Source organism: Camellia sinensis, chromosome 5 (genome assembly GCF_055761805.1).
Source record: "Camellia sinensis isolate YWXY chromosome 5, ASM5576180v1, whole genome shotgun sequence".
NCBI classification, from domain to species: Eukaryota; Viridiplantae; Streptophyta; class Magnoliopsida; order Ericales; family Theaceae; genus Camellia; species Camellia sinensis.
Genome location: NC_138965.1, coordinates 185,038,573 through 185,064,683, shown reverse-complemented (window position 1 = coordinate 185,064,683; position 26,111 = coordinate 185,038,573). Strand labels below are relative to the sequence as shown.

The following is a 26,111-nucleotide window of genomic DNA, read 5'->3' as shown; positions in this document are numbered from 1 at the left end:
CTTAGTTAGTTTTGCTTCTACACATATTTCACATTTATGATTAGGTTCAATTTCAAACTTTGGCATATAATCCAAACAAATTAATCTACGCAAAGCATCAAAATTTACATGTCCTAATCTACCATGCCATACATTCGACCCAAGAATATAAGCAAAAGATGTGCCATTCTTATTCATAGCAACTTTTGGTACAACTGTCATTACATTCAATTTAAAGAGACCATCACTCATGTATCCCTTACCAACATACATACCACTCTTTGTTAACACAAATTTATTAGACTCAAATATAAGCCTAAAACCATTTTTACTTAAAAAAGAGCCAGAGACCAAATTCTTTCGGATGTTAGGTACATGCAGTACGTTGTTGAGGGTTAGTTCTTTCCCTGATGTCATCTTCAAAATCACATTTCCTTGTCTAACCACAGTAAAAGTAGAAGAATTTTCGATGAAAAGTTGTTTACCATTTGCAGCCTCATTGTAGGTAGTGAACATCTTCTTGTCCGCACATATGTGACGAGTTGCTCCAGTGTCAACCCACCACTCCTTGGGATTTCCAACCAAATTAGCCTCATACACCACAGTAGAGAGGTTGATGTCATTCACCCCGTCAGAGATATAATCTAGTTCAGTTACATTGGCCTTATTGGTAGTCTTCTTGCTTGTACTTCCATGATTCTTCTTAGGGCGACGACAGTCAGAAGCTCAATGTCCAGTCTTGCCACAGTTATAGCATTTCCGTTTGAACTTCTTGTTGCCATTGTTGTCGCCTTGTTTAGGACCATCTCTAGTAAACTTCATCTTTTTGTTATGTGGTTTGTGAACTTGTTCAACTACATTAGCCTTGGACTCAATGGGATTTTTCCCATTCCTCTTTTCAGCCTTTTGGTTATCTTCCTCAATTCTCAATCTTACAATCAATTCATCAATGGTCATCTCTTTGCGTTTATGTTTTAAATAGTTTTTGAAATCTTTCCAAGTCGGTGGTAACTTTTCCACTAAAGCAGCGACTTAGAAAAACTCGCTAAGAGACATACTTTCTAAATGAATATCATGCAAAATTATTTGAAAATTTTGAACTTGAGAAATTACAGTTTGGGAGTCTATCATAACAAAGTCCAAAAATTTACCAACATCCTCTGTCTTGTATTTTTTCTCCAAAGAATCCCACAATTCTTTTGCTGACATCAGAAGGCTGTAAACATTATACAACATGTTGTCAAGGCCATTGAGGATGTAGTTTCTGCATAGGAAATCAGAATGTTTCCAAGCATCTACAGCGGCAACAATTTGCCGATCACTTTCACCCTCTTTAAGTGCTGGAGCCTCTTCATGGAGAAACCGGGCCAAATTTAGAGTTGTAAGATAGAACAACATCTTTTGCTGCCATCTCTTAAACTCAGTACCGTTAAATTTTTTCAGTTTTTCTCCATGATTTATTAGTACTTGAACATAGTTCTGGATAGGGGTCGGTGTTGGTGTAACAATTGAAGTACCACTTCCAGTTGCAGCTTCAGTTGCAGTAACCATAATATCTGATTATAAAAATCAGAAAAACAAACCATAAATAAATTTTCTAGTTACTAAAACCAGAAAATAAATTATAACACAAAATAATTTTATTTTCCTTGTTTCTAAAACTAGAAAAATAAAATACCATAATAATTTTCTGTAACACCAAATAATATTCTGCAATTGTTAATGACACCAGTACATTACTACTAGTTGTCAAAGAAAATAGACAGTATATTACTACTATTTGTCAAATAGTTTATGAATACTATTTGTATTTTCCAACCAGAATATCAGTTTGTGAAAGCACAGAAAATTAAATACAATAAAGATACAAGAAATAATATGTCTTAAGATTGTTGGACAATCTTTACTGTACTTAAATAAATCAATTCTGTTTGGGTACTAAACGACAAACAGAATACAAAGAATAATAAGAAAGGAGAGAGAATGTTTGATTACAAAAATCAAACTAGAAATAAAAAATTAAATAAATAAAAATAGATTTTATTTTGTTACTAAAATAAAATTAAAATCTGATTTAAATAAACAAATAAAACAGAAAATAAATTAAACAACTTACTTGATTAATTTCTTCTAATAATAATCTGATCAAGTCCAGTGTTCGACACTGTGTCCTTAAGACAGATTCGTCCTCTTCACGGTACTTTCAGAATGTGGACGTCTATCTCCCAGAATGAAATGATCAACAACAAATAAATGCAGCACTACAATTTATTTGTTCAATGAACACACTTAGTGTATATACTCTTTCTCACAGAAAAATAATAGAATAAATGCAGCAAAATGCAGAGATGAAATTGCAGCAAGGATGGACGAAAAATAATCAATGAATTCATCAAATAAGGGCTGCCTATTTATAGATGGATTGGTGGCTGCTGGTTTTGAATTAAAAAGGTGCAAACTTGTTTGAACAGGTACTGAACCTGTTGGGTTTTGAATTTGACAGATAACCGAATCTGTTTGAATTTGAAAATTAAACAGATTTGAAATCTGTATTCGGTTTGGACACAATTTTGTAGAGAGGTGCATTACAAAATTTGAATTTAATTTCAACCCAAAATTTTGAAATAAAAACGGACAGATTTTATTTCAAAATAAATAAAATAAACTCAAATATTTTTGGCCCAAAAAGATTAGCATTGGGCCGAACAAGCCCAACCCAGCCTGCCCGACCGGATGGCGACGGCGGCGGCGGCGCGCGTGTGGTGATTTTTGGGTCCTATGGGTCTAGCCGATTTTGCCCATAACCTCCCTCTCTACAAAACTTAGGTACTTCTTTGGGCACACCCCAAGTTCCAATTCCAAGCCTTATAAACCCAATCAAAACTTCCAACCAAATCAATGTAGGACAAGCCATTTTTCAAGCTTTAAGGATTTTCCACCAAAACTCCATTTTCATGGAGCACACTTTGGATTCAATTTCCCATTCACTCGATAATAGTTTTGAGCAACCAAATATACCACGTGAATCACAACGCGGCATAGAACGCATTACGACTTTGACCCACGAAAATCGACGCACGGGTCCCACCTAAATACTATACCAAACTTAGGAAAGAATTTTGGTTTTACCCAGAATTTTTCCAACCATTTCTAACAATTAACGTCAATAGTTTCAACGTACAATTATTCAAATTTATAGGTTTTTTTTTAGATGGGAAAAGCGAAGGCAAATATACAAAAAGACTAGACAATATCAATAGTTTAAACGTACAATTATTCAAACTGAAAGTTGAAAGATTAAAACAAGACAAATTTGATAGTTTCGGTGGGACAAGGTGAATATTTTCCTCAAATTCATCACTTTTTCTACGAGGAGAAGAAGGGCACGTAGCAAATTATTCACCATTAGTACCTCTATAATAAGGGCCAACTTGTCAAAGGACTTTCTTCAACCTGTGTATGAGTGAGTGAGTGTTCTCTATTTTTGTTTGAGAGTTGGAAGTCTTACTTGGGGGTGTGCATGTAAAAATGGATCTTGGTGGTAAGATGGAGGGTGAAATGGAGATCAAGTGTGATGCTGATGAACTTTTCCAAATATGTTCAGGTAAAAAACACATACAGTACCAAACTTGAGCCCTGATAAAGTATCCAAACTAGACTTACATGAAGGTGAATGGGGAGATCATGGATCCATCAAGGTCTGGACTTATGTTGCAGGTATGTTCACTAAACCTCTGTTTATTTGGACAAAAAATATTTTTCTTTACAGAAATTTTTTTTTTCAAAAAATATTATTTCATAAAAAAATGTTTTCTTATATTTAGTTGTGTTAATTGAAAGTACTGTATTAATTATTGTATTAGTGATGATGGTAGTAGTGGCACCAGGTGGAGGTGGGTGGAGGTGTTGGGGGTGGTGACGATAGTGGTGTGATAGTAGTGGTGATGTCGGTGGTAGTGGTAGTGGTGGTGGTGGTGGTGGTGATGACGGTGATGGTGGTCGTAATTGTGGTGGTGATTGTTAATGTGGTGACATTAATAAAACATTAGTTCGAAAAACCTTTTTCACTAGTAAAAAATATTTTATATCCAAATAGGCTTATTTTTCGTTGCCTCTTATTTTTTGTTGTACCAAATGACATCGCTCTATTAAAATGTTTTCCAAAGTGGAAAATATTTTTCACTACCTACTAGAAAATAATTTTCACAACTAGAACCTTGTCTTGTTCCAATTACTTTCTCTCTCATGCACAAAGTAAAAAAAGGGGAATTGTTTAAGAAAAAAAATTGCCAAAACATGGTGAGTGTAAATTGTTCTGTGGTGGGGTGTAAGTGAATTTATAGGGGTGCAACTCCATGTTTGTGTAAATTATTCTTTTCTATTTCACTGTAAAGTAATTTCCCCAAGTAAAAATGACGAGAAATTTTTTTATGCTGGGAGGGTACCATGTGGTACTGCCAAGTGATACTTTTTACTAATTACAAATGTATATATCCTCTGTAGTCTTCTAAATACTCAATATAAATGTAATAGATCCTATTGTCAAATACAATCGAAATAAAGGAAGTTACGATGCGGCATCTACCTCCTAGCACCCCAAAATTCCTCAAAAATGAGGCAATCTTTAAACCTCTATTAACTATGATTTCACATTGTTCTTATATGTTCATCCGCAATAGAGGGAAAGGTGGAGACTTTTAAGGAGAAGGTCACCTTAGATGAGGAAAACAAAATAGTTCATTTGACAGAAGTGGAGGGACATTGCTTGGATCTTTGCAAGAGCTATAACATCATTTACTAGATCATTCATAAAGGAGAGACCAGTGTCCTCAAAATCACTATAGAGTACGAGAATCGAAATGAGGATGTCCCTCTGTAGACGTCCCCCGAACGCCCCGGGAGGGTTAGCTCCCGTTCTGTTCATTTGGGGTCACTACAGCTCGGACTCTTGAATGTCACGGTTCCTAATCTGAACCAAAGAGTCCAAATCCGGCAAATCATTTTGAGAAACTGATTTTTGAAAAAGTAGTGCCAAACATGGACTGCTTTGCCAGATATAGAGTCGCCACCTAAATATTTTATTTTGGGAAATTTAGGAAACCCTGACTCGGTGCCAAAAGGCCACGTGTCCGTCATCACCAAAGTTGCCTCGGCTCGGGAACTTGGGTACGATTGGGGAAGGTCACTTCGTGAGCACCCCCGCTCGCCCGGTCATAGACCGGCCTCTACTAACCATGATATCAATTTTTGAAAATATTGTGAGTTCTTATTCCGGTTATTAGCCTAGGTTACTATGTGATGCTCACAACATATAAATATAGACCGGGTCGCCCAAATTGGAATGAAACATTTCATGCTTGTTTTTGAAAATGGTTTGCTACCCGCAGGTAGGCTTAAAACAATTGATGATTTACTCCAATTCAGATAACCCAACCTTCACCCACAGGCATTCAGGCAGTTATATCACATAAGCAATTAGCCTCATGGTAAGCATGCTATTCATGGCAACACTCACACGCATGCAAGGATGCTAAAGCATAAAAACTCACCGAGTACTCCAAGCCAAAAACAGAAACTTCATTAGAAATCATGCATGATCCTAAGTATACAGAAATGCCTAATGCAACACATGCAAAATGCAACTATAGCAGGCTCGGCTATTCCAAGATGGCATATGGAATGCTACAGCTAACATGTATTTAATTCAGAATTGAAAGTACAATGCAGTTAGTATGGTGCGCCGAGCCCGGTGCATGCGATACAGATGAATGATGCAAACATGCTGTCATACTGTATGCTAATTTAAACATGCCCTAATCTAACCATCATAAGCGAATAAATAAAAGGGAAGAAAGACGTGGGGTTGGAAGACATACAACACACACACGCACACTTATTACAGTTGTGCCCTCGTAGAGAGGGTCCGAATAAATAATACAGTCCAAATATTACAGTCCCGAATAAAAGAATGTTACAGTCCAAAATATTTCAGAATCCTAATTAATTAACAAATTAACTAAGAAAGCAAAAAAACTGGCATGCAAGCCAGGGACTGCCTTGCTTCTGATGGATGATGCATGTCCGGATTGTCTTGCGCGGAAATCCATCGGAATGCCCCAATTAGCCTCTGTTTACACTTGTTCTTGAAATGCGTGCCAAGTCCCAAAAAGTTGCTGACTCTGCGTTTTGCTGCAACAGAGAGCAGGAAAGGGGCATAGCAATGTATTTGCACAGATATATGCATGTCTCGATCCTCGTGCCACCAATCACGCATACCGAGGCATGATGGCCGAGGAATCGAAATGCACAACTCAATATAGGATGAATGCACATGAAACTACAGCTAAAACCTAACCCCATCATGGATAATCCGGAGTGTCGGCGACTGGGAAATTGAGATACATTCCGTCACTCGGAGTACGAAATGTACTTCGTTTCCCGTGCCCGGGCTAACTCCTATTCCGGACATGATGCAATATGCATGATATGGATGAAATGCGACTAAGATACAATCCTAACATACACGATGCTATGGGAAATGAGATGCCTCGAAATACGTGCACGCGGGTACGCAAATCGAGAAAATGACCTTTCTCGAAATGCGTGCACGCGGGCACACAAATCGAGGCGATGATATGTGTCTCGAAATACGTGCAGGGGGGCACGCAAACTGAGGCGCTGATATGTGTCTCGAAATATGTGCACGCGGGCACGCAAACCGAGGCGATGATATGTGTCTCGAAATACGTGCACGCGGGCACGCAAACTGAGGCGATGATATGTGTCTCGAAATACATGCACGCGGGCACGCAAACCGAGGCGATGATATGTGTCTCGAAATACGTGCACACGGGCACGCAAACCGAGGCGATGATATGTGTCTCGAAATACGTGAACGCGGGCACGCAAACCGAGGCGATTGTATGTGTCTCGAAATACGTGCACGCGGGCACGCAAACCGAGGCGATGATATGATGTGATGAAATGATACAGAAACATGATATGGGCTTATACCAACATGAGTGAGCCTCAGCCACACTCACATAGGATGCCGGCGGATAAAAATGAGGTGCCTCGAAATGCGTGCACACGGGCACGCAAACAGAGGCGATGGCGGAATGCGATGAAATGACATGAAAACATGATATGAGCTTATACCAACATGAGTGAGCCTCAGCCACACTCACATAGGATGTCGGCGGATAAAAATGAGGTGCCTCGAAATGCGTGCCCACAAGCACGCAAACCGAGGCAATGACGGAATGCGATAAAATGGTATGGAAATGACAAATGGACTTATACCAACATGAGTGAGCCTCAGCCACACTCACATAGGATGCCGGCGGATAAAAATGAGGTGCCTCGAAATGCGTGCACACGGGCACGCAAACCGAGGCAATAACGGAATGCGATGAAATGGCATGGAAATGACAAATGGACTTATACCAACATGAGTGAGCCTCAGCCACACTCACATAGGATGCCGGCGGATAAAAATGAGGTGCCTCGAAATGCGTGCACACGGGCACGCAAACCGAGGCAATGACGGAATGCGATGAAATGGCATGGAAATGACAAATGGACTTATACCGACATGAGTGAGCCTCAGCCACACTCACATAGGATGCCGGCGAATAAAAATGAGGTGCCTCGAAATGCGTGCACACGGGCACGCAAACCGAGGCAATGACGGAATGCGATGTAACATGGCAAAAAAGATATGCAAGTATGCCAATGGAATTTCAGCACTAAAATATGGGGGAAAACAGTCCCGAAATGAAGCGAAATGACATGAAATGCAAGGAAATGTCCCGAAATGCAACATTAGGCACCCGAAATGGCCTATAGCTATGCTAAACATGCACAATACGGGCATGCAATGCAAAGAAAGAAGCTAGAAAGTCCCAAAAGATGCACTTTCACAGTTATAAACATGGCCAAACAACAAGCATAGGTATGGTAAAAATGGCATGCAAGAATAGGGGCCAAAAGAGGGGTAATGAAGCAAGTGATACAAGCAAAACTCAAACTGAAAAATTTCCTTCTACAACACTGAAGAGGGACCAAAAATATGAATATTTACAGTATATGGAAGCCTCAAAAGCAGTATACAAACATGCTAAAAGTGTGATGCAAAATTAGGCTCAAAAGTGGCTACAACATGAAGTATACAAAATAATCACCAAACAGCTAAAGACCCTTAATAAAACATGTAGAATGGACCAAAATAAGCACTTTTATAGAACTGTAAAATGGCCAAAAACAAAAGAATGGTAGGCTAACTAAACATGCAAGAATGGGGAATAAAAGAGGGATATAACATGAAGTGACCTATGGAGGCCCCAAACCATGAAAGGACCTAAATGAAACATGAAGTATGGACCAAAATAAGAACTTTTTCAGAACTGTAAAATGGCCAAAAACAAAAGTATGATAGGTTGCCATTGCATGCAAGAATGGGGAAGAAAAGAGGAGTATAAAGGTAGGTACAACATGGAAACCCTAAATGGTGTTGAGCCCTTCTTAAATGTTGAAGAGGGGACCAAAATAAGCCTCATATCAGTTTAAAACATGCTCGAAAATAAATTGCTCATGGGTCAAAAATAGCATGCAAAACTATGACATACAAGAGGGTCAATGAAGCAAGTGTGTCATGGAGGGCTCAAACAGGGTTGAGCCCTTAATGAAAAGTGAAGATGAGCTCAAAAGAGGGCCCTTTTCAGTTAGGGCCGGAGCTTGAAACAAAAAGGAAGTGGGGCTTAGAAATAGATCAAGAAAAAGGGTCAAAAGGGTAAAAGTGTTACTTACCCTTGAAGACTCAAACTTTTGTTGCTTCTTGGATGAATTTGCAGCTTCTTTAGCCTTTAAGAATCCTTCCTTGTTGCTGGAAATGAGTTGGTGATGGTAGAGCTTGGTGGTATAGAAGGAATGATGGTTAGGGACTTAGGGTTTTTTGAAGAATTGAGAGCTATGGAGATGGAGTTGAGCATGGAGACTTGAAGAGCAATTTTTCTAACCCTTGTAAGTGAAGCCACCAGCTGGTTAAAAGGGTTCAAAAGGGGGTGTAAAGGTGGGGGAAAAGGAGAGCAAAATTCTCCCACAAAATATCCCCCGGATAAATATCTTGTCTGGGGGATATTGCCTCACAGCTGTAAAGTGCACAGTGCGAGGAACACGGCCGGCCTCTCACTTTTGTTGGAGGTGGCCGGCCGGCCACCCCCCCCAGTCAAAAGGTTCAATGAGATTTTCTGGCCGGCCAGCTACTGGGGAGGTACTCCTATGTGTGTACAACACAACCATGTGGTTAAAATTCCAAGAAAGTGGGTCTAAGGGGTTCAATATTGGCTCGGAAAGAGGGGGTCAAAAGGGTCAATTTGAATTACTGGCCGGCCATGAACTTTTAGGGGCCTCCCATGTGTGTACATCACAGATATGTGGTTGAAAGTTCGAGAAAAAGGGTCCAAGGGGTTCAACATTAGCCCGGAAGAAAGGGGTCAAAAGGGTCAAGTAACCTTAATGGTCGGCCACCAACTTTTAGGGGCCTCCCAGGTGTGTAGATCACAGATATGTGGTTGAAAGTTGGCAACACTAACCCTAGGGTGTTCAACATTAGCCCGGAAGTTGGAAAAACAGGCGCCGGGAGGCTCCGGAGGAGAGATAACTAGCTGCTGCAACAATTGCTGGCCTCCCACCCTTCAGTGACCTTTCCAGTGATAAAACAGAGGTACCTGCCAAAAATGAACGGAAACCGTTGCAAAACGAATGTTCGGGAGCCAAAACACGCAGTTCGGGGTCCCGAAAATGGACTGTTAAGCACCGAAAATGGCGTTCGACCACGAAGTGGGTTTCTCAGCGCCCAGTGTCCCTCAACAGGGAGCAAATAGGAAGTATGCCAAAAATCAGAGCGATAGGAGATGGTTAAGCGGTCCCGAACCGAGGCACACGGCCAACGGTCCCGAAAACCGGGAACCGGACTCCGAAATGGGCAAAATGGCCTACGGCCACCAAATGTAGCCTACGGACATTGAGAGACGGTCTACGGGACCTCTCCCTTTCCTCAAGAAAAGAAACAGAGAAAACCGAGTCTGGTTCGCAAACCGAGACAAGGCACGGAAGAGGGTTCGGAAGTCCGGAGGTAGGGCTTACGGCCGCCACTCTGAAACTTCTGAACGAGCACGATATGCAACATCACCAAGTGCTCAATCGGTGACGTCTGAGTCTTAAGGTCGGTCAAAAATGGGGTGTCTACAGTTGCCCCTCTTTGACAGAACTCGGAAGTCACAAGTGACGGGAGTGAATGTCAAAGCCCAGAGACGACCCATTTTTGACAAGGCCGAAGACTTAGACAAACATACAGGATAAACAGAGATGTGCCCGTAGGCATGCCCGCAAGCAGGGGGCGAAATGCAAATGATATGCAAGAAGCCGAAGGTAACCCAATGATCGTGCAAATGCAGCAAGCTGTAATGAAGCAAGTATTCGCAAATAGATGCAACAGTTTTAAGCAAGAATGCAAAGCAACAACTACATTTCATGCAGTTAAGAATGCGGAGGATCATCCAATCCCCGCCACGTCTCACACGGAGAAGATACAATACCTGCGCGATTCGTCTGGTCGCACCAGCCTCAATTGAACCGTACATACAATATCGTGCCTGCAAAAGAGAGAAATGCAACAAGCAAAATATGCTAACAACATATATTTAATGTGATTCCGAAAGTTCGACACACGCAGTGTCGGTGAGTGAATGCATCGCAATGCAAGAATGGAACATGCGTGACAACGCATGCTCAAATCACAGAGGTATGCCAACATCAAGAAATGTACATGACAATGTGAGTATGCTCATGAGAATGCAAGTTATGTGCACGATAGTACAAAACTAGCATAAATCAGGGTGCTCATTCGTCATGAAACAACGAGTACGGAAACACGTGTTTCGGCGAAGGTAACTCAATCGCGGCCTCCGATTCACTTCCCTAAAAGGTTACAACTCATTCAAAAAGGATACACTTTGATTTTGATGAATGATGATGAGACATATGTCAGAACTTGAAGCTGAAGTCCCGACGGAGCTATTTCGCGACCGGAAGTGTACTTTTCTTGAACTTTTTCAGGTCCCGGGAACTCCGATCTTCCTCAAAATTTGCAGAGAGCTAGGTGAGCATGTGAGGAACATGGCCGGCCATTTATCTTCCCAAGGGGAGGTGGCCAACCGATTTCCATTAAAGCTAATGGCTGGCCGGCCATTTCTGCAAAAAGCAGATAGCTGGCCGGCTATAAATAGAGGCCGGCCGGCCATTTGCCTTATCCGGGGGTATTTTGGTCTTTTTCCCTCCTTTTTGCATGCTTCTTCAATCAAGGCTTAAGGCCTATAAAAGGCAGCCGAGTCCCCCTTCTTTTCTTGCATTCTACAACACTTTTCTCTCCAGATCTGAGTTTCACGTGCGTTTTCCAACGCCCCGCGCAAATTGTTTCTGCAAAAATATTTAGTTTTAAGCCCTTTGAAGCGATTAAATTCCGATTTCGGAGCTTCTTTTTTGCATTTTCGCCACTCGAGGTAAGTTTGTCTCAATATTTGGAATATTTTCTCGGGAGTTGACTTTTGTTGACTTTTTCCAATTTTGGCTCATTTTACTCATTTTTGCTCCCTTTTGCAGATTCTTTGGAAATGGCAGGCAATTCTCCTCACGGCGGAGGTTTTCCAGGTGCCGGCTATGATTTCGATCCCATGACTCTACCTCCGAGGACCCGACCTTTCATTCCCGGGAGGTACCGTCCACCAGCACACGTTCTTCCGCGCGCTGTCTTCCGTCATTTTACCAGTTTTGACGAGGGAGCACCCGGGGATCTGCTTCTCAGAGAGCCGGAGCAGCATCTCTCTCATGAGGCCCGAGAGGTATTTATCTCATCTTCTGTATTTTACATAGATTTCGTACCTTTGCCATGCTTGAACACGCAGTTTAGCTTATGACATAGTACTTTGCTTACATCTTGAATATGTAATTTCAACATTCGAATTTCTGAACACTCGGTCCACTAATTAATTGCGAACACATAGCCCACATTAGAACACACGGCTCAAGCACTGATTTGTCGAACACACAGCCCGAATTCGAAAGTGAACACACAGCCCACACTTTAAATTTTCTGAACACGCAGCCCTGGTTAAATAGTGAACACGCAGCCCACAAGTTAACTGAAAGTTGAACACGCAGCCCAAATTTCAAATTTTCTGAACACGCAGCCCAGATAGATAGTGAACACGCAGTCCACAATTTTACTGAAAGTTGAACACGCAGCCCAAACTTCAAACTTTCTGAACACGCAGCCCAGATAGATAGTGAACACGCAGCCTACAAGTTAACTGAAAGTTGAACACGCAGCCCAAACTTCAAATTTTCTGAACACGCAGCCCAGATAGATAGTGAACACGCAGCCCACACTGATAGAAAGTTAAACACGCAGCCCAAACTTCAAATTTTCTGAACACGCAGCCCAGATAGATAGTGAACACGCAACCCACAAGTTAACTGAAAGTTGAACACGCAGCCCAAACTTCAAATTTTCTGAACACGCAGCCCAGATAGATAGTGAACACGCAGCCCACAAGTTAACTGAAAGTTGAACACGCAGCCCAAACTTCAAATTTTCTGAACACGCAGCCCAGATAGATAGTGAACACGCAGCCCACACTGATAGAAAGTTGAACACGCAGCCCAAACTTCAAATTTTCTGAACACGCAGCCCAGATAGATAGTGAACACGCAGCCCACAATTTAACTGAAAGTTGAACACGCAGCCCAAACTTCAAATTTTCTGAACACGCAGCCCAGATAGATAGTGAACACGCAGCCCACACTGATAGAAAGTTGAACACGCAGCCCAAACTTCAAATTTTCTGAACACGCAGCCCAGATAGATAGTGAACACGCAGCCCACAATTTAACTAAAAGTTGAACACGCAGCCCAAACTTCAAATTTTCTGAACAAGCAGCCCAGATAGATAGTGAACACGCAGCCCACAATTTAACTGAAAGTTGAACACGCAGCCCAAACTTCAAATTTTCTGAACACGCAGCCCAGATAGATAGTGAACACGCAGCCCACAATTTAACTGAAAGTTGAACACGCAGCCCAAACTTCAAATTTTCTGAACACGCAGCCCAGATAGATAGTGAACACGCAGCCCACAATTTAACTGAAAGTTGAACACGCAGCCCAAATTTCAAATTTTCTGAACACGCAGCCCAGATAGATTTGCATGTAGTTTATTTCACTTTATCGGCATACAGCCCATTTCATCTCATTGGCACACGGCCCATTTTATTTCATTGGCACACAGCCCATTTCATTTCATTGGCACACAGCCCATCCCAGTTCATTATTGACACATGTATTCATTCTGAATGCAGGTTTGCTCCCGCAGTGTGCGGGGGTATGGTTCCACCAGTGCGCGGGATTGGTATGCCGAGCTCCCGGAGGGTGTTCGAGACTTAGTCGACTTGGCAGGGTTCGGGCCCTTCTGCGTCGGGTTGTCACGTTGTCCTGCCAGGAGGACATTGATGGCAGCTTTGGTAGAGAGATGGTGGGACACCACCAATTCCTTTCATTTCTCTGCTATTGGGGATATGACCATGACCCCTTTTGACTTCGCTGTATTGACCGGCCTTGACGTTGGAGGTTGGTCCATCCCCTACGATGAGGATATGGGCGAGTGGGAGGCCGCCTGGGCATATCTATTGGGGGCTCACCCACCTGTTGACAGGGTTTCAGGGAGAGTCCGATACACTTGGTTCTCTTCCCATTTTCGGCGGGCGGAGATGGTGCCCGAGACTCCCGAGGAGACGGAGCAGTATGCCCGTGGTTTCTTGATGTTCCTCTTCGGGAGTACCCTGTTCGCCGACAGAGGGAACACAGTTGGGCTTTATTTGCTGAGCGCTCTAGTCGACCTATCACAGGTCCATCGATATGACTGGGGTGGCGCCGGCCTGGCTACCCTTTACTTTTATATGAGCGCGACCTCCCGCGGGCGTGGCGATTTGCTTGGCGGCTACTGGAGAGCCTGGGAGGTACTTTCTGTCCCCTTGATTTACATTTCTGCTTCTCATTACTTGTACATTGCACACACAGTGCACTTTTACAGTCTGTATTTTGCTCTCAGCATTTCGTACTTACATTCTGCATTGCTTTTCTCAGTTATGGGTCTATGTATACTTCCCATCATTAGCCCCAGAGCTGGAGGTGGTAGGGATTCCCGTGACCCCATATTCATTGATATTCGAGGGCCCGCACCGGCCGAGGCCTCGAGAGACCCTCCTTCGCCTGCGACAGTATTTCGACACTGTGCGACATTCAGAGGTACTTCAGAACTTTCAGTTCTTTTCATTTTCATCTTTGATTTGCTCTGTATATTCTCGATTTCTGATTGGTTTAGGCATTCATCATCCGCAGATTACATGGCAGCCCTGGGTGTCTCTGGGTGATGGTCTCCGACTCCAGTATACCGGAGCATCGGACATCTCCCAGTATAGGGTCCTGCTCGAAGAGCCGGTTGGCAGGGTATGGTTCCTGGGGGAGCACTTTCTGCGCCAGGTATGGGGGTATCTTTCTCAGGATATTCCTGCAGTACCCCCAGCCAGTATGCGGACCGCTGACAGGCTCTCGTACTCAGAGGTAGTCGGCGCCATACTGGGTACTGATGCTTTACTATACATTGAGGAGGAGGACTACGCCACTTACCGTCACATATATTTGATGCCTCCATTGACGGAAGCTCGTATCCCGTTGATGAGGCCTGCCGGTATGTCATCCCCGGACCAGGCTCGGGCTCGGGCTGCAGACGCCCCTTCTACTAGCAGGGCCGGTACATCTAGAGGTGGGAGCAGACCGGTTCCTCCGGCTCCGTCGATTCATCCTCATCCCGGATGGCCAGATATGCCTACTGAGTTGATGGCGTGGCAGTATGGGGCTAGCTCTCCGACTCTGATTCCACTAAAGCCTCCGATGCCCAGTGATCGATACGCCATTGATCCGGACTCACCGCCGGTATGCTCCATCTGCTTTCATTCATCATTCAGATGTTTAGACACTTTTCTGTTCACTGATGATTATGAGCTCATTTTGCAGCCATCGCGAGGGTACATGGAGGAGGTGGTTGGACTGGTGGCCACACTCGAGGGCATGGTCCTGCGTAGGGAGGCACAGTTGTCTGTCGCGGGCATTCAGGTACCCTTCAGTTTTCTGGCATTTATCATACTTCTGATGACATGCTGATTTCTACTGCATCGATAGACTATTTTGTGTAGAGCACACCTGACACACACCCCACTTGTACATTGTATTTACATGCACCCACTTCATGTAGCCTTTGCTTGTATCTGCATCTGATGTATATATTTGGACTGATGTATTTGAATTGAACTCTTTGTTTTCAGATGCCTTCATGGTCCGGTCAGCCGCAGACCAGGCCACCCGGGCCTCATTGGGGAGCTGGGCCATCTGGGCCTTTTCAGGGGGCAGGGCCATCTCGGCCTTCCCGAGGAGCCGGGCCATCTAGGCCTTTTCGAGGAGCTCGAGGGGGGCCCGTCCGCAGACGCAGGGCTCACGTTGTGGAGGTGGAGCCTGACGAGGAGGAGGAGGATGCTGAGGAGGAGGAGGAGGCTACCAATCGTCAGTCAGAGACATCTGCTGAGGAGGGAGGCTACGACTCAGATGATGATGATGGTGCGGAGATTGTCCCGCAGAAGAGGATGAGGAGTGCTTCTCGTTCCCGCTCCCGAGGACTTTGATGCTGTTATTTCCTGCTTTATTTTTCTTTTTGCTAGTAGTTTATAGCACTTTGCACATTGTTAGGTAGTTTTATTTTTTGTAAAACTTGTACCTTTGTTTGTTGTAAAGCATGATGAAATGAAATAGCTTTTGAAGAGATGTTTGTATTTTAAACTTTAGCATCGTATCGCATCATTTTATTTTGCACAAAAATGAAATTGAATGGTAATGCGCATTGTGTAATCACCAAGTCAGGTAGTGAACCGACGCAACAAACTAAGCAACTCAACTTACTAAGATATAACAGAATCTTTAGCAAGTTTACAACTCGATAAACAAAATACAACAACGCAAATAAACAAGACTTTAACAAAGATTGCTTAAACAAAGCGCAATGACTCAAAAACACGAAACACGTCCGCTCGACATACAACTCGATAAGCAAAACTACAACTCGATAAACAAAACACAACAACAACAGAGTGTTCTTCTGAAAATCTGGGCATCGGAACGCATCCGAAACGGAGGGAGATGAAGGCCTCTGACTTTCCCGTTGCATGGAAATACTTGGAACTCTCCCTCGAAGGATAAAACAGGGCCAGGGAGATATACTGCAGCATTGCCAACCATCCCTGGGAGCCGGCCGGCCATTTTTGGTGGAGAGAGACAGCTGGCCGGCCATTTCTAAAAAAAATAAATGGCTGGCCAGCCAGAAAAAGTGGCTGGCCGGCCATTCAGTCCTGCAGCCACCAGATTTTTGACACGTGTCCCCGTGAATAGTGTTTTTCCTTCTATAAAAGCCTCAACTTCGGGAACATTCATTTCATTCTTAGTTTTAGGCAAAGATGGAGGCATTTCTCGCAGAAAATATCACATCTTGGATCTCTTCTCTAGACGGCTCGGAAAAGCTGAATTTCCGGGGTTTCGGCTTGAACGCGCTATTCACGCTGAGCCGTACTCCGCTACAGCTTCCTTTTCTCCATGCTGCGGCAAGGTTCTGGAATCCAGTGACGCATGTTTTCAGCTTTGGCGGCCAAGAGATGTGTCCGACTTTTGAAGATTTTCAGGTTTTGATGGAATCTGAATGCTCTGAAGTAATCTTGCCGCAGCTCCGTTTTGGTCACGCTCAGGCTTTAGGGCGGATGTGTGGGCTCACGGCGCATGACGCTCGGTCTCTGATCTGCTGTGGGAAACTGGACATTCTCGGCTTGATCCATCGTTTTTTTGACGCCGGTGACCGCAGCAACCATTATTGGCAGGGTTTCCGGCAACACGCCCTCTGCTTGTGTATGTTGTCCCATTTTCTGCTTTCCTCGGGCTTCGGTGGGGCTAGCATTCGCTTGATTGAAGTCGCCCAAGGTTTGAGGGAAGGAAAGAGCTGTATTGCCATGACCTTGGCCGAGACACACGTCTCGAAATGCGTGCACGTGGGCACGCAAACCAAGGCGCTGATATGTGTCTCGAAATGCGTGCACGCGGGCACGCAAACCGAGGCGATGATATGTGTCTCGAAATACGTGCACGCGGGCACGCAAACCGAGGCGATGATATGTGTCTCGAAATACGTGCACGCAGGCACGCAAACTGAGGCGATGATATGTGTCTCGAAATACGTGAACGCGGACACGCAAACCGAGGCGATGATATGTGTCTCGAAATACATGCACGCGGGCACGCAAACTGAGGCGATGATATGATGTGATGAAATGATACAGAAACATGATATCGGCTTATACCAAAATGAGTGAGCCTCAGCCACACTCACATAGGATGCCGGCGTATAAAAATGAGGTGCCTCGAAATGCGTGCCCACGGGCACGCAAACCGAGGCGATGACGGAATGCGATGAAATGACATGAAAACATGATATGGGCTTATACCAACATGAGTGAGCCTCAGCCACACTCACATAGGATGCCGGCGGATAAAAATGAGGTGCCTCGAAATGCGTGCCCACGGGCACGCAAACCGAGGCAATGACGGAATGCGATGAAATGGCATGGAAATGACAAATGGACTTATACCGACATGAGTGAGCCTCAGCCACACTCACATAGGATGCCGGCGGATAAAAATGAGGTGCCTCGAAATGCGTGCACACGGGCACGCAAACCGAGGCAATGACGGAATGCGATGTAACATGGCAAAAAAGATATGCAAGTATGCCAATGGAATTTCAGCACTAAAATATGGGGGAAAACAGTCCCGAAATGAAGCGAAATGACATGAAATGCAAGGAAATTTCCCGAAATGCAACATTAGGCACCCGAAATGGCCTATAGCTATGCTAAACATGCACAATACGGGCATGCAATGCAAAGACAGAAGCTAGACAGTCCCAAAAGATGCACTTTCACAGTTATAAACATGGCCAAACAACAAGCATAGGTATGGTAAAAATGGCATGCAAGAATAGGGGCCAAAAGAGGGGTAATGAAGCAAGTGATACAAGCAAAACTCAAAATGAAAAATTTCCTTCTACAACACTGAAGAGGGACCAAAAATATGAATATTTACAGTATATGGCAGCCTCAAAATCAGTATACAAACATGCTAAAAGTGTGATGCAAAATTAGGCTCAAAAGTGGCTACAACATGAAGTATACAAAATAATCACCAAACAGCCAAAGACCCTTAATAAAACATGTAGAATGGGCCAAAATAAGAACTTTTCTAGAAATGTAAAATGGCCAAAAACAAAAGCATGGTAGGCTAACTAAACATGCAAGAATGGGGAATAAAAGAGGGATATAACATGAAGTGACCTATGGAGGCCCCAAACCATGAAAGGACCTAAATGAAACATGAATTATGGACCAAAATAAGAACTTTTTCATAACTGTAAAATGGCCAAAAACAAAAGTATGATAGGTTGCCATTGCATGCAAGAATGGGGAAGAAAAGAGGAGTATAAAGGTAGGTACAACATGGAAACCCTAAATGGTGTTGAGCCCTTCTTAAATGTTGAAGAGGGGCCCAAAATAAGCCTCATATCAGTTTACAACATGCTCGAAAATGAATTTCTCATGGGTCAAAAATAGCATGCAAAACTATGACATACAAGAGGGTCAATGAAGCAAGTGTGTCATGGAGGGCTCAAACAGGGTTGAGCCCTTAATGAAAAGTGAAGATGAGCTCAAAAGAGGGCCCTTTTCAGTTAGGGCCAGAGCTTGAAACAAAAAGGAAGTGGGGCTTAGAAATAAATCAAGAAAAAGGGTCAAAAGGGTAAAAGTGTTACTTACCCTTGAAGACTCAAACTTTTGTTGCTTCTTGGATGAATTTGCAGCTTCTTTAGCCTTTAAGAATCCTTCCTTGTTGCTGGAAATGAGTTGGTGATGGTAGAGCTTGGTGGTATAGAAGGAATGATGGTTAGGGACTTAGGGTTTTTTGAAGAATTGAGAGCTATGGAGATGGAGTTGAGCATGGAGACTTGAAGAGCAATTTTTCTAACCCTTGTAAGTGAAGCCACCAGCTGGTTAAAAGGGTTCAAAAGGGGGTGTAAAGGTGGGGGAAAAGGAGAGCAAAATTCTCCCACAAAATATCCCCCGGATAAATATCTTGTCTGGGGGATATTGCCCCACAGCTGTAAAGTGCACAGTGCGAGGAACACGGCCGGCCTCTCACTTTTGTTGGAGGTGGCCGGCCGGCCACACCCCCTAGCCGGCCGGCTAGGGGTCAAAAGGTTCAATGAGATTTTCTGGCCGGCCAGCTACTGGGGAGGTACTCCTATGTGTGTACAACACAACCATGTGGTTAAAATTCCAAGAAAGTGGGTCTAAGGGGTTCAACATTGGCTCGGAAAGAGGGGGTCAAAAGGGTCAATTTGAATTACTGGCCGGCCATGAACTTTTAGGGGCCTCCCATGTGTGTACATCACAGATATGTGGTTCAAAGTTCGAGAAAAAGGGTCCAAGGGGTTCAACATTAGCCCGGAAGAAAGGGGTCAAAAGGGTCAGGTAACCTTAATGGCCGGCCACCAACTTTTAGGGGCCTCCCAGGTGTGTAGATCACAGATATGTGGTTGAAAGTTGGCAACACTAACCCTAGGGTGTTCAACATTAGCCCGAAAGTTGGAAAAACGGGCGCCGGGAGGCTCCGGAGGAGAGATAACTGGCTGCTGCAACAATTGCTGGCCTCCCACCCTTCAGTGACCTTTCCAGTGATAAAACAGAGGTACCTGCCAAAAATGAACGGAAACCGTTGCAAAACGAATGTTCGGGAGCCAAAACACGCAGTTCGGGGTCCCGAAAATGGGCTGTTAAGCACCGAAAATGGCGTTCGACCACGAAGTGGGTTTCTTAGCCCCCAGTGTCCCTCAACAGGGAGCAAATAGGAAGTATGCCAAAAATCAGAGCGATAGGAGATGGTTAAGCGGTCCCGAACCAAGGCACACGGCCAACGGTCCCGAAAACCGGGAACCGGACTCCGAAATGGGCAAAATGGCCTACGGCCACCAAATGTAGCCTACGGACATTGAGAGACGGTCTACGGGACCTCTCCCTTTCCTCAAGAAAAGAAACAGAGAAAACCGAGTCTGGTTCGCAAACCGAGACAAGGCACGGAAGAGGGTTCGGAAGTCCGGAGGTAGGGCTTACGGCCGTGACTCTGAAACTTCTGAACGAGCACGATATGCAACATCACCAAGCGCTCAATCGGTGACGTCTGAGTCTTAAGGTCGGTCAAAAATGGGGTGTCTACACCCTCCTCCACAAAAATATATTGACTTCATAATTGATTTGGTTAAAGATCTCGATGCTAAACTTGTTCTGGCATAATATATGCAAAGTTTATATACATGTGTGCATGTAGAATTTGGTTTCATTGTATTGCAACATGAATAAACGGGTTATGGCTTAACCTTTGTGTAGTAATGAGAGTTTGGAAGCTCTAACTTTGGTGCTTAAAAAACCCAAGTTTGCAGGTTGAGTACTTGTTTATGTATAGCATTAAAAATCCTTTGTGTTGTTTATTACATAAATATATCTCTATTGGTCTCCTCCATTCAACATGTCCATGCACAAAAACATGTACACATCCATGAGCATATAACTAAAATTGTTGCACATTATACTAAAGAATTGAGAAGATAAATGATATTTGTCACCGCATTTGTTTCACTATTTTATAGTGGTTAGGAGACTTGTGAGTTAGAACCAATTGGGTTAACCCATTAGCCAAGAGTTTGTGCACCTTATTAGGAGGTCAAATGTTCAATTTTTCTTACTTGTATGATGTACATGAAAGACTCTAAAAAGTAAACTGTTTGGATTATCGAAACGAAACCCATAATAGATCTCACAGGCCCGAACAATACTCTCCATTCGAGATTATGGACTGGAGGGAATCCAGGTCCTAGAGCAATAACATAAATTAAGAAAAATTTTAGTTCAAATATTAATAATTAAAATTATAAACTTTTTCATAAATCTATAATAATTTTATGAAATTACCATTCCCCCATAAATTAGGCCTTTTTTTAAAAACTAATATTAGCTAGACATTTTTTAATATTAGCTAGACTTTACACATAGTTGTTATGTTGATGCGAAAAATAGAGGGGAATGCGAAGAACTTAAAAGGAGAAGGTGAGTATTGATGAGGAAAGCAAGATTGTGCATATGACAATAGTAAAAGGAGATTGCTTGAAGCTTTACAAGAGTTTTAACCTCATCCACCACATCATTCCCAGGGAAAATACCTGTGTACAAAATCACTAGACTACAGAGAAGCGAAATGAGGATGTCTCACCTCCACACAAATACACAAACTTTGTAGTTGAACTGGTTAAAGATCTCGACACTAAGCTGGTCATGGCATAGTAATGTGCAAAGATCATACAATGCTAGAAATTTTACATTTAGTGGCGTTTAAAAAAAGCCGCTATAGGTGTAAAAAAATGCCGCTAATTCTTTTTGTGACGTTTAGTACCAAATATCGAAGACACGACCGCTGCTGTAGCATTATGACGCTTTAAAAACGTCTAAAAACACCGCTAAATGTGATAAATAACAGTAAAATGACGTCATCCAGTATTTAGCGATGTTTTTAAAACATTGTGATAGATTTTTTCCTATTTTAAAAATATGACCGTTGGCACTGTAGTGACGTTTTGGGAAAACGCTGTTATAGCTCTTTTTTTTTTTTTTTTTTTGAGATTGTGCTAATTCGGTTAGATTTAACTAAAAACCATGCATGCAATAAAGCTAAAAAATAGCAATAATATGAAAAAACTTTACTGCTATTTCAATATATTGACTAAATTTAGGCAAACGTTGCATGATTATTTCTAAATCATAATCAAACAACAAACACACCAAACAATAAAAGGAAAAAACATATTGAACTCCAGATGTATTCAAGAGCAATCAGACTCGGGTTTGTGAAGTTCTCTCTGAATAGCAACATTAACTCTTTAGGCAATTCAAAATACTTAAAGGTCAATAAAAAAATAAACAATAAACAGTAATAATAATGACAAAAAAAAAAAAAAAAACTCTACCCTTAGTATCTATAGAAATCAGAATGGGGGGACTACTACTAATATATGAACCTTGCTATCCTCCAAAACAAATTTTGATTTAATATATGAACATCCACTCAAGCTATAGAAATCAGAATTTAATATATGAACCTTGCTATTCTCCAAAACAAATTTGGATTTTGTTTGTGTTACCAAATCAAGCTTAGCTTTAGCAGAGTATAACTTAGTCACTAGGTTCTTCACTGCATCATCCTGAAATTCCAAAGACAAATGAGACACTGAAACTCCATAATAGCCAAAATGATGAAATGATATAGCTCTCAACACTACACTTTTATTAGTTTCAGTGTCATGCCCCTGATTTGATTAACATACACATGAAAATTATTGAGCAATTAGAAAGAAGTTCCAATATACAACATTGCATTTACAATTACCGGTGACTAGTCATTGAGTATATTTGGCTCAGTAACAATATTATGGTGTGCTAAGGATCTTCCAAAATATGCTCAGTGATAGATAAAAAAATTGAACAAAAAAGACAAGAAAGATAGAATCACAGAAAGAGAAGTAATGGATTGATATAAATGTATAACGAATTTACCTTGTTGAAATGTTCATATTGACGGTTACCTAGACTAAAGACACCATATGTAAGTTGTTGAAGCCAGACTCCCCTTTCATTTTCCTAAAAAACATTTCCAATACCTCTTCACGCAAATTTCTAAAAATAATGCACTACTAAAGTTAGTTCGATAGTGACAAAACTACCCACCTCAGCAAACCATTTGTAGAATCTTGCAGCATTATCAGTTGGCTCTCCATCTCCATAACTATAGTGACCAGCTCAAATGTAGATCAAATAAGCGCCTCACCTCCACAAAGTTCAATTTGTTAAAAAAATGTCCTGCATTTTCAGATAAGAAAATTTACAAATCTATCTTGTGTTGCCACCATGAAAAATACCCAAGTCTCTTTCTTCAGATTTTGTTCATATTGATCATCATCAGCAGCATAATCATCCTAACTCAAGGGGGGAAAAAGGGTGATATTAAATAATCTAGTATTAGTAAATCCTCTGCAAGTTCAGTTTTTGGATCAAACATGGTTTTCTGAGGACAATCACAATAGTCTTAATTAATGGACAAGAAATGTAAACTTGAGGATAAAAGAATAGCAGACCTGCATGGGAATTGATGTAACAATCTGAGGACTGATTCCAAGTTGGAAAAGGGAAAGCTTAAGTTCAGCCGTGAAACCTCCAAGTTCATCTAAAAAATAGAATGCATAAATGATATTTTTCAAGAACAAAACGAGAAAAAGAAACCTTGGTTAGCACAGTAATAACCAAATAAAAATTTGTTTACAGTTATCCCTATTTCACCAAAACTTCACTAACTCGTTGAGCATGTTATTAGAAGGAGGGAAAAAAGTTTTGGCACAGTCCAATTGTGTAGAAGGAATGAAGGACAACTCATTGATTAAGCAACAAATTATATGTAAACACAATTACCTTCAAAGGCTCAGGGGTACCCTCTGCCACACACAGGAAGACCTGGACATCCAGCAATCTCACACTATCCTTTTGAACATTAAAAATAGTTATTGGTCATGAACATGTTCCAAAAATATGAAAGACCTGAAATTATGCCAAAGCATGAATTACTGTGTTGGAAAATAGAATAAGCTAAACACATACCAGAAGCAATGCATTGCGAGTGGCATCTTCTGTAGTAACATTACCAAATATTGTGGTTAAGCCTAAACCTCCAGTTGTGGACTTTGGAATGCAATGAAGGTTGCCATGCTATCGTCTGTACATCAATGAAAACATCAGTCACACCTCACAAATGACACTTGACTGTCCCTGCACAGTTGCACATCATCCAAAGGTAAGCAAACCAAACCAAGGGAAATCATCACTTGTAATTTATTTATTTGTTTATAAAAAAAGAAGACTACGTATTGCATTGAATCATGTAAATATATGTTTTAATATTTGATTGGGGAACATCAAACCATGGGAAATCATCACTTGTAATATTTAAAACTATCAAATTTTGAAATGAAATAGTAATGAATATAAACATAGAATAGTTCAACAATCAAGTCATCTAACAATGTGGAAGTAAAAATCAAGATTTCAACACAACCAAAATAATAATTGTAGCAATTAATTTTTGAGATTTTATTAACATCTAAGAGTGTTAAAATTCAGTGTCATCAATGAATAAGGTAATAAATAAAAAATTCATACATTATCAAGATGTTGTTAAGAGCATATCTAGATAGATGCACAGAAAAAGAAATTAGAAAATTATTCAGAATATACAATCTAAGGTCAAGATGATAAATTTTGGGTTTTCTTTTATGTGTTGATAGATTTTCTCACAAGTCCTCATCTTATCTTTTATCCCCACCCAACTGCCCCTTCATTACAGCACTGTCACCAACCACCAATAGTATAACCATACCTATTATTGTTGACAATTAAAGGCATTACAGCGGGAGTGAAAGCAATCTTCCAAACCAGGTTTCTAGATCACAAACTTGGATATATACAACTTGTTAGGTATTTAATGAAGGCTACTTTCTGTTGTCCTTTTCAATGGAGATAAAAGTCTCTTAACTACTATGAAAAAAAATATTTAAAAATTAAAAAGAAGCCAATGTTAAAACAATCAAATTCCAAGATCACAAACTTGGATATAAATTGTCCTTATGGTCCTTTTTTTTTTTCAATGGTACTTTTACCTTGTTAGTTCTTCTTCTTCTTCTTCTTCTTCTTCTTCTCTTTCTTTGAAAGGTGAATCTACATTTAATAAGAGCAAGTACTTTAATTAATAAGGTCTTGTATTTTCAAAAAGGATTTGATTAAATAATTGCTCACCTCCATGGATGCCTCTATTTGGGTTGAAAGTTAAGAAGACATGAAACTTCTTGTTGTCAATATTTTTTTTTTATAAATAATATATATATAAACAGATGTATATGCATGTATTGTAGGTTGGCTTTATGATTGAACCATACATCTATTTGAGGAGAGTATATAGGACTACCAAAGGAAGATGATCCAGGCTTTTCCATGTGTGGACAAAACAAAATCTCTTGAATGCTTTGATATTCACCACTGGGAATCGGAATTCACTTTGCCAATGTCAAAAAAAAAAAAACCTAAATCTTGAGAGGTTGTCTTCTACATCTGAGAAATTGATATAAACTGTTTTTGTTGTTTTTTATTTTGTTTTTTGAAGTATATATATATAATTTCAAATCTCAACTCGCAGTATCTATCTTTTGTAAGTTGGTTTTCACCAATAAAGTTTGGATCTTTTGCTGATCAAAAAATATAAAGCAAATTCAGAATTCATAAAATCTCAAAGTCTATTTTGAAGTTTGCAACCAAAGTCTATGAAGAATTGGAAAAATACTTGTAAACAGTTCTTCTCTAGAACCCTGATATCAGAATGCTAACGCGTTTCAGTATCGCCAATTGAGAGAGATGAAATGAAAAGAAACAAAAAAGAGAGTGAGAAAGTGTGAGAGTGAGGACACTGAATGAAAGAAAGAAAGAAAAATAAAATTTGATAGACTAACAAAAGCAACAATAATCTTAAAAATGAAATTTGATAGACTGACAAAAGCAACAATAATCTTACAAATAATTTGATAGACTGAGAAAATCTATTTATATATATTATTTTTTTAAAAAAAATTGACTACAAGAAGTTTCATGCCTTCTTAACTTTCAACCCAAACAAAGGTGAATTATAAAGCAACCAAATGCCAAAAAGAAGTCACCTCCATGCTCAAAGTTAAATACCAAATCCAATTGAAGACAATAAGATGCTTAAAATTTTAATTATTTTTTACCCTGTC

General features: G+C 41.3%; 2 protein-coding genes across 2 annotated transcripts in view; both read left to right on the top strand.

Annotated features, from left to right (window-relative positions):
* Nucleotides 1-26,111, top strand: part of LOC114271799 (uncharacterized) — a 206,716-nt gene that overhangs the window by 81,386 nt on the left and 99,219 nt on the right. The gene's annotated exons all lie outside the window — the stretch shown is intronic.
* On the top strand, nucleotides 14,739-15,924 carry LOC145790295 (uncharacterized). The gene is made up of 3 exons (XM_082868054.1): nucleotides 14,739-15,028; nucleotides 15,110-15,208; nucleotides 15,418-15,924. The coding sequence occupies exons 1-3, from the start codon at nucleotides 14,771-14,773 to the stop codon at nucleotides 15,769-15,771; spliced, it is 711 nt and encodes a 236-aa protein (XP_082724180.1). The 5' UTR covers nucleotides 14,739-14,770; the 3' UTR covers nucleotides 15,772-15,924.

What these genes read in the sequence shown, in the direction of transcription:
- LOC145790295 (XM_082868054.1), top strand. Translation starts at nt 14,771, where the DNA reads ATGAGGCCTGCCGGTATGTCATCCCCGGACCAGGCTCGGGCTCGGGCT. An exon ending in TTGATCCGGACTCACCGCCG is followed by an intron (nt 15,029 to 15,109) that starts GTATGCTCCATC and finishes CTCATTTTGCAG; the next exon opens with CCATCGCGAGGGTACATGGA. An exon ending in TGTCTGTCGCGGGCATTCAG is followed by an intron (nt 15,209 to 15,417) that starts GTACCCTTCAGT and finishes CTTTGTTTTCAG; the next exon opens with ATGCCTTCATGGTCCGGTCA.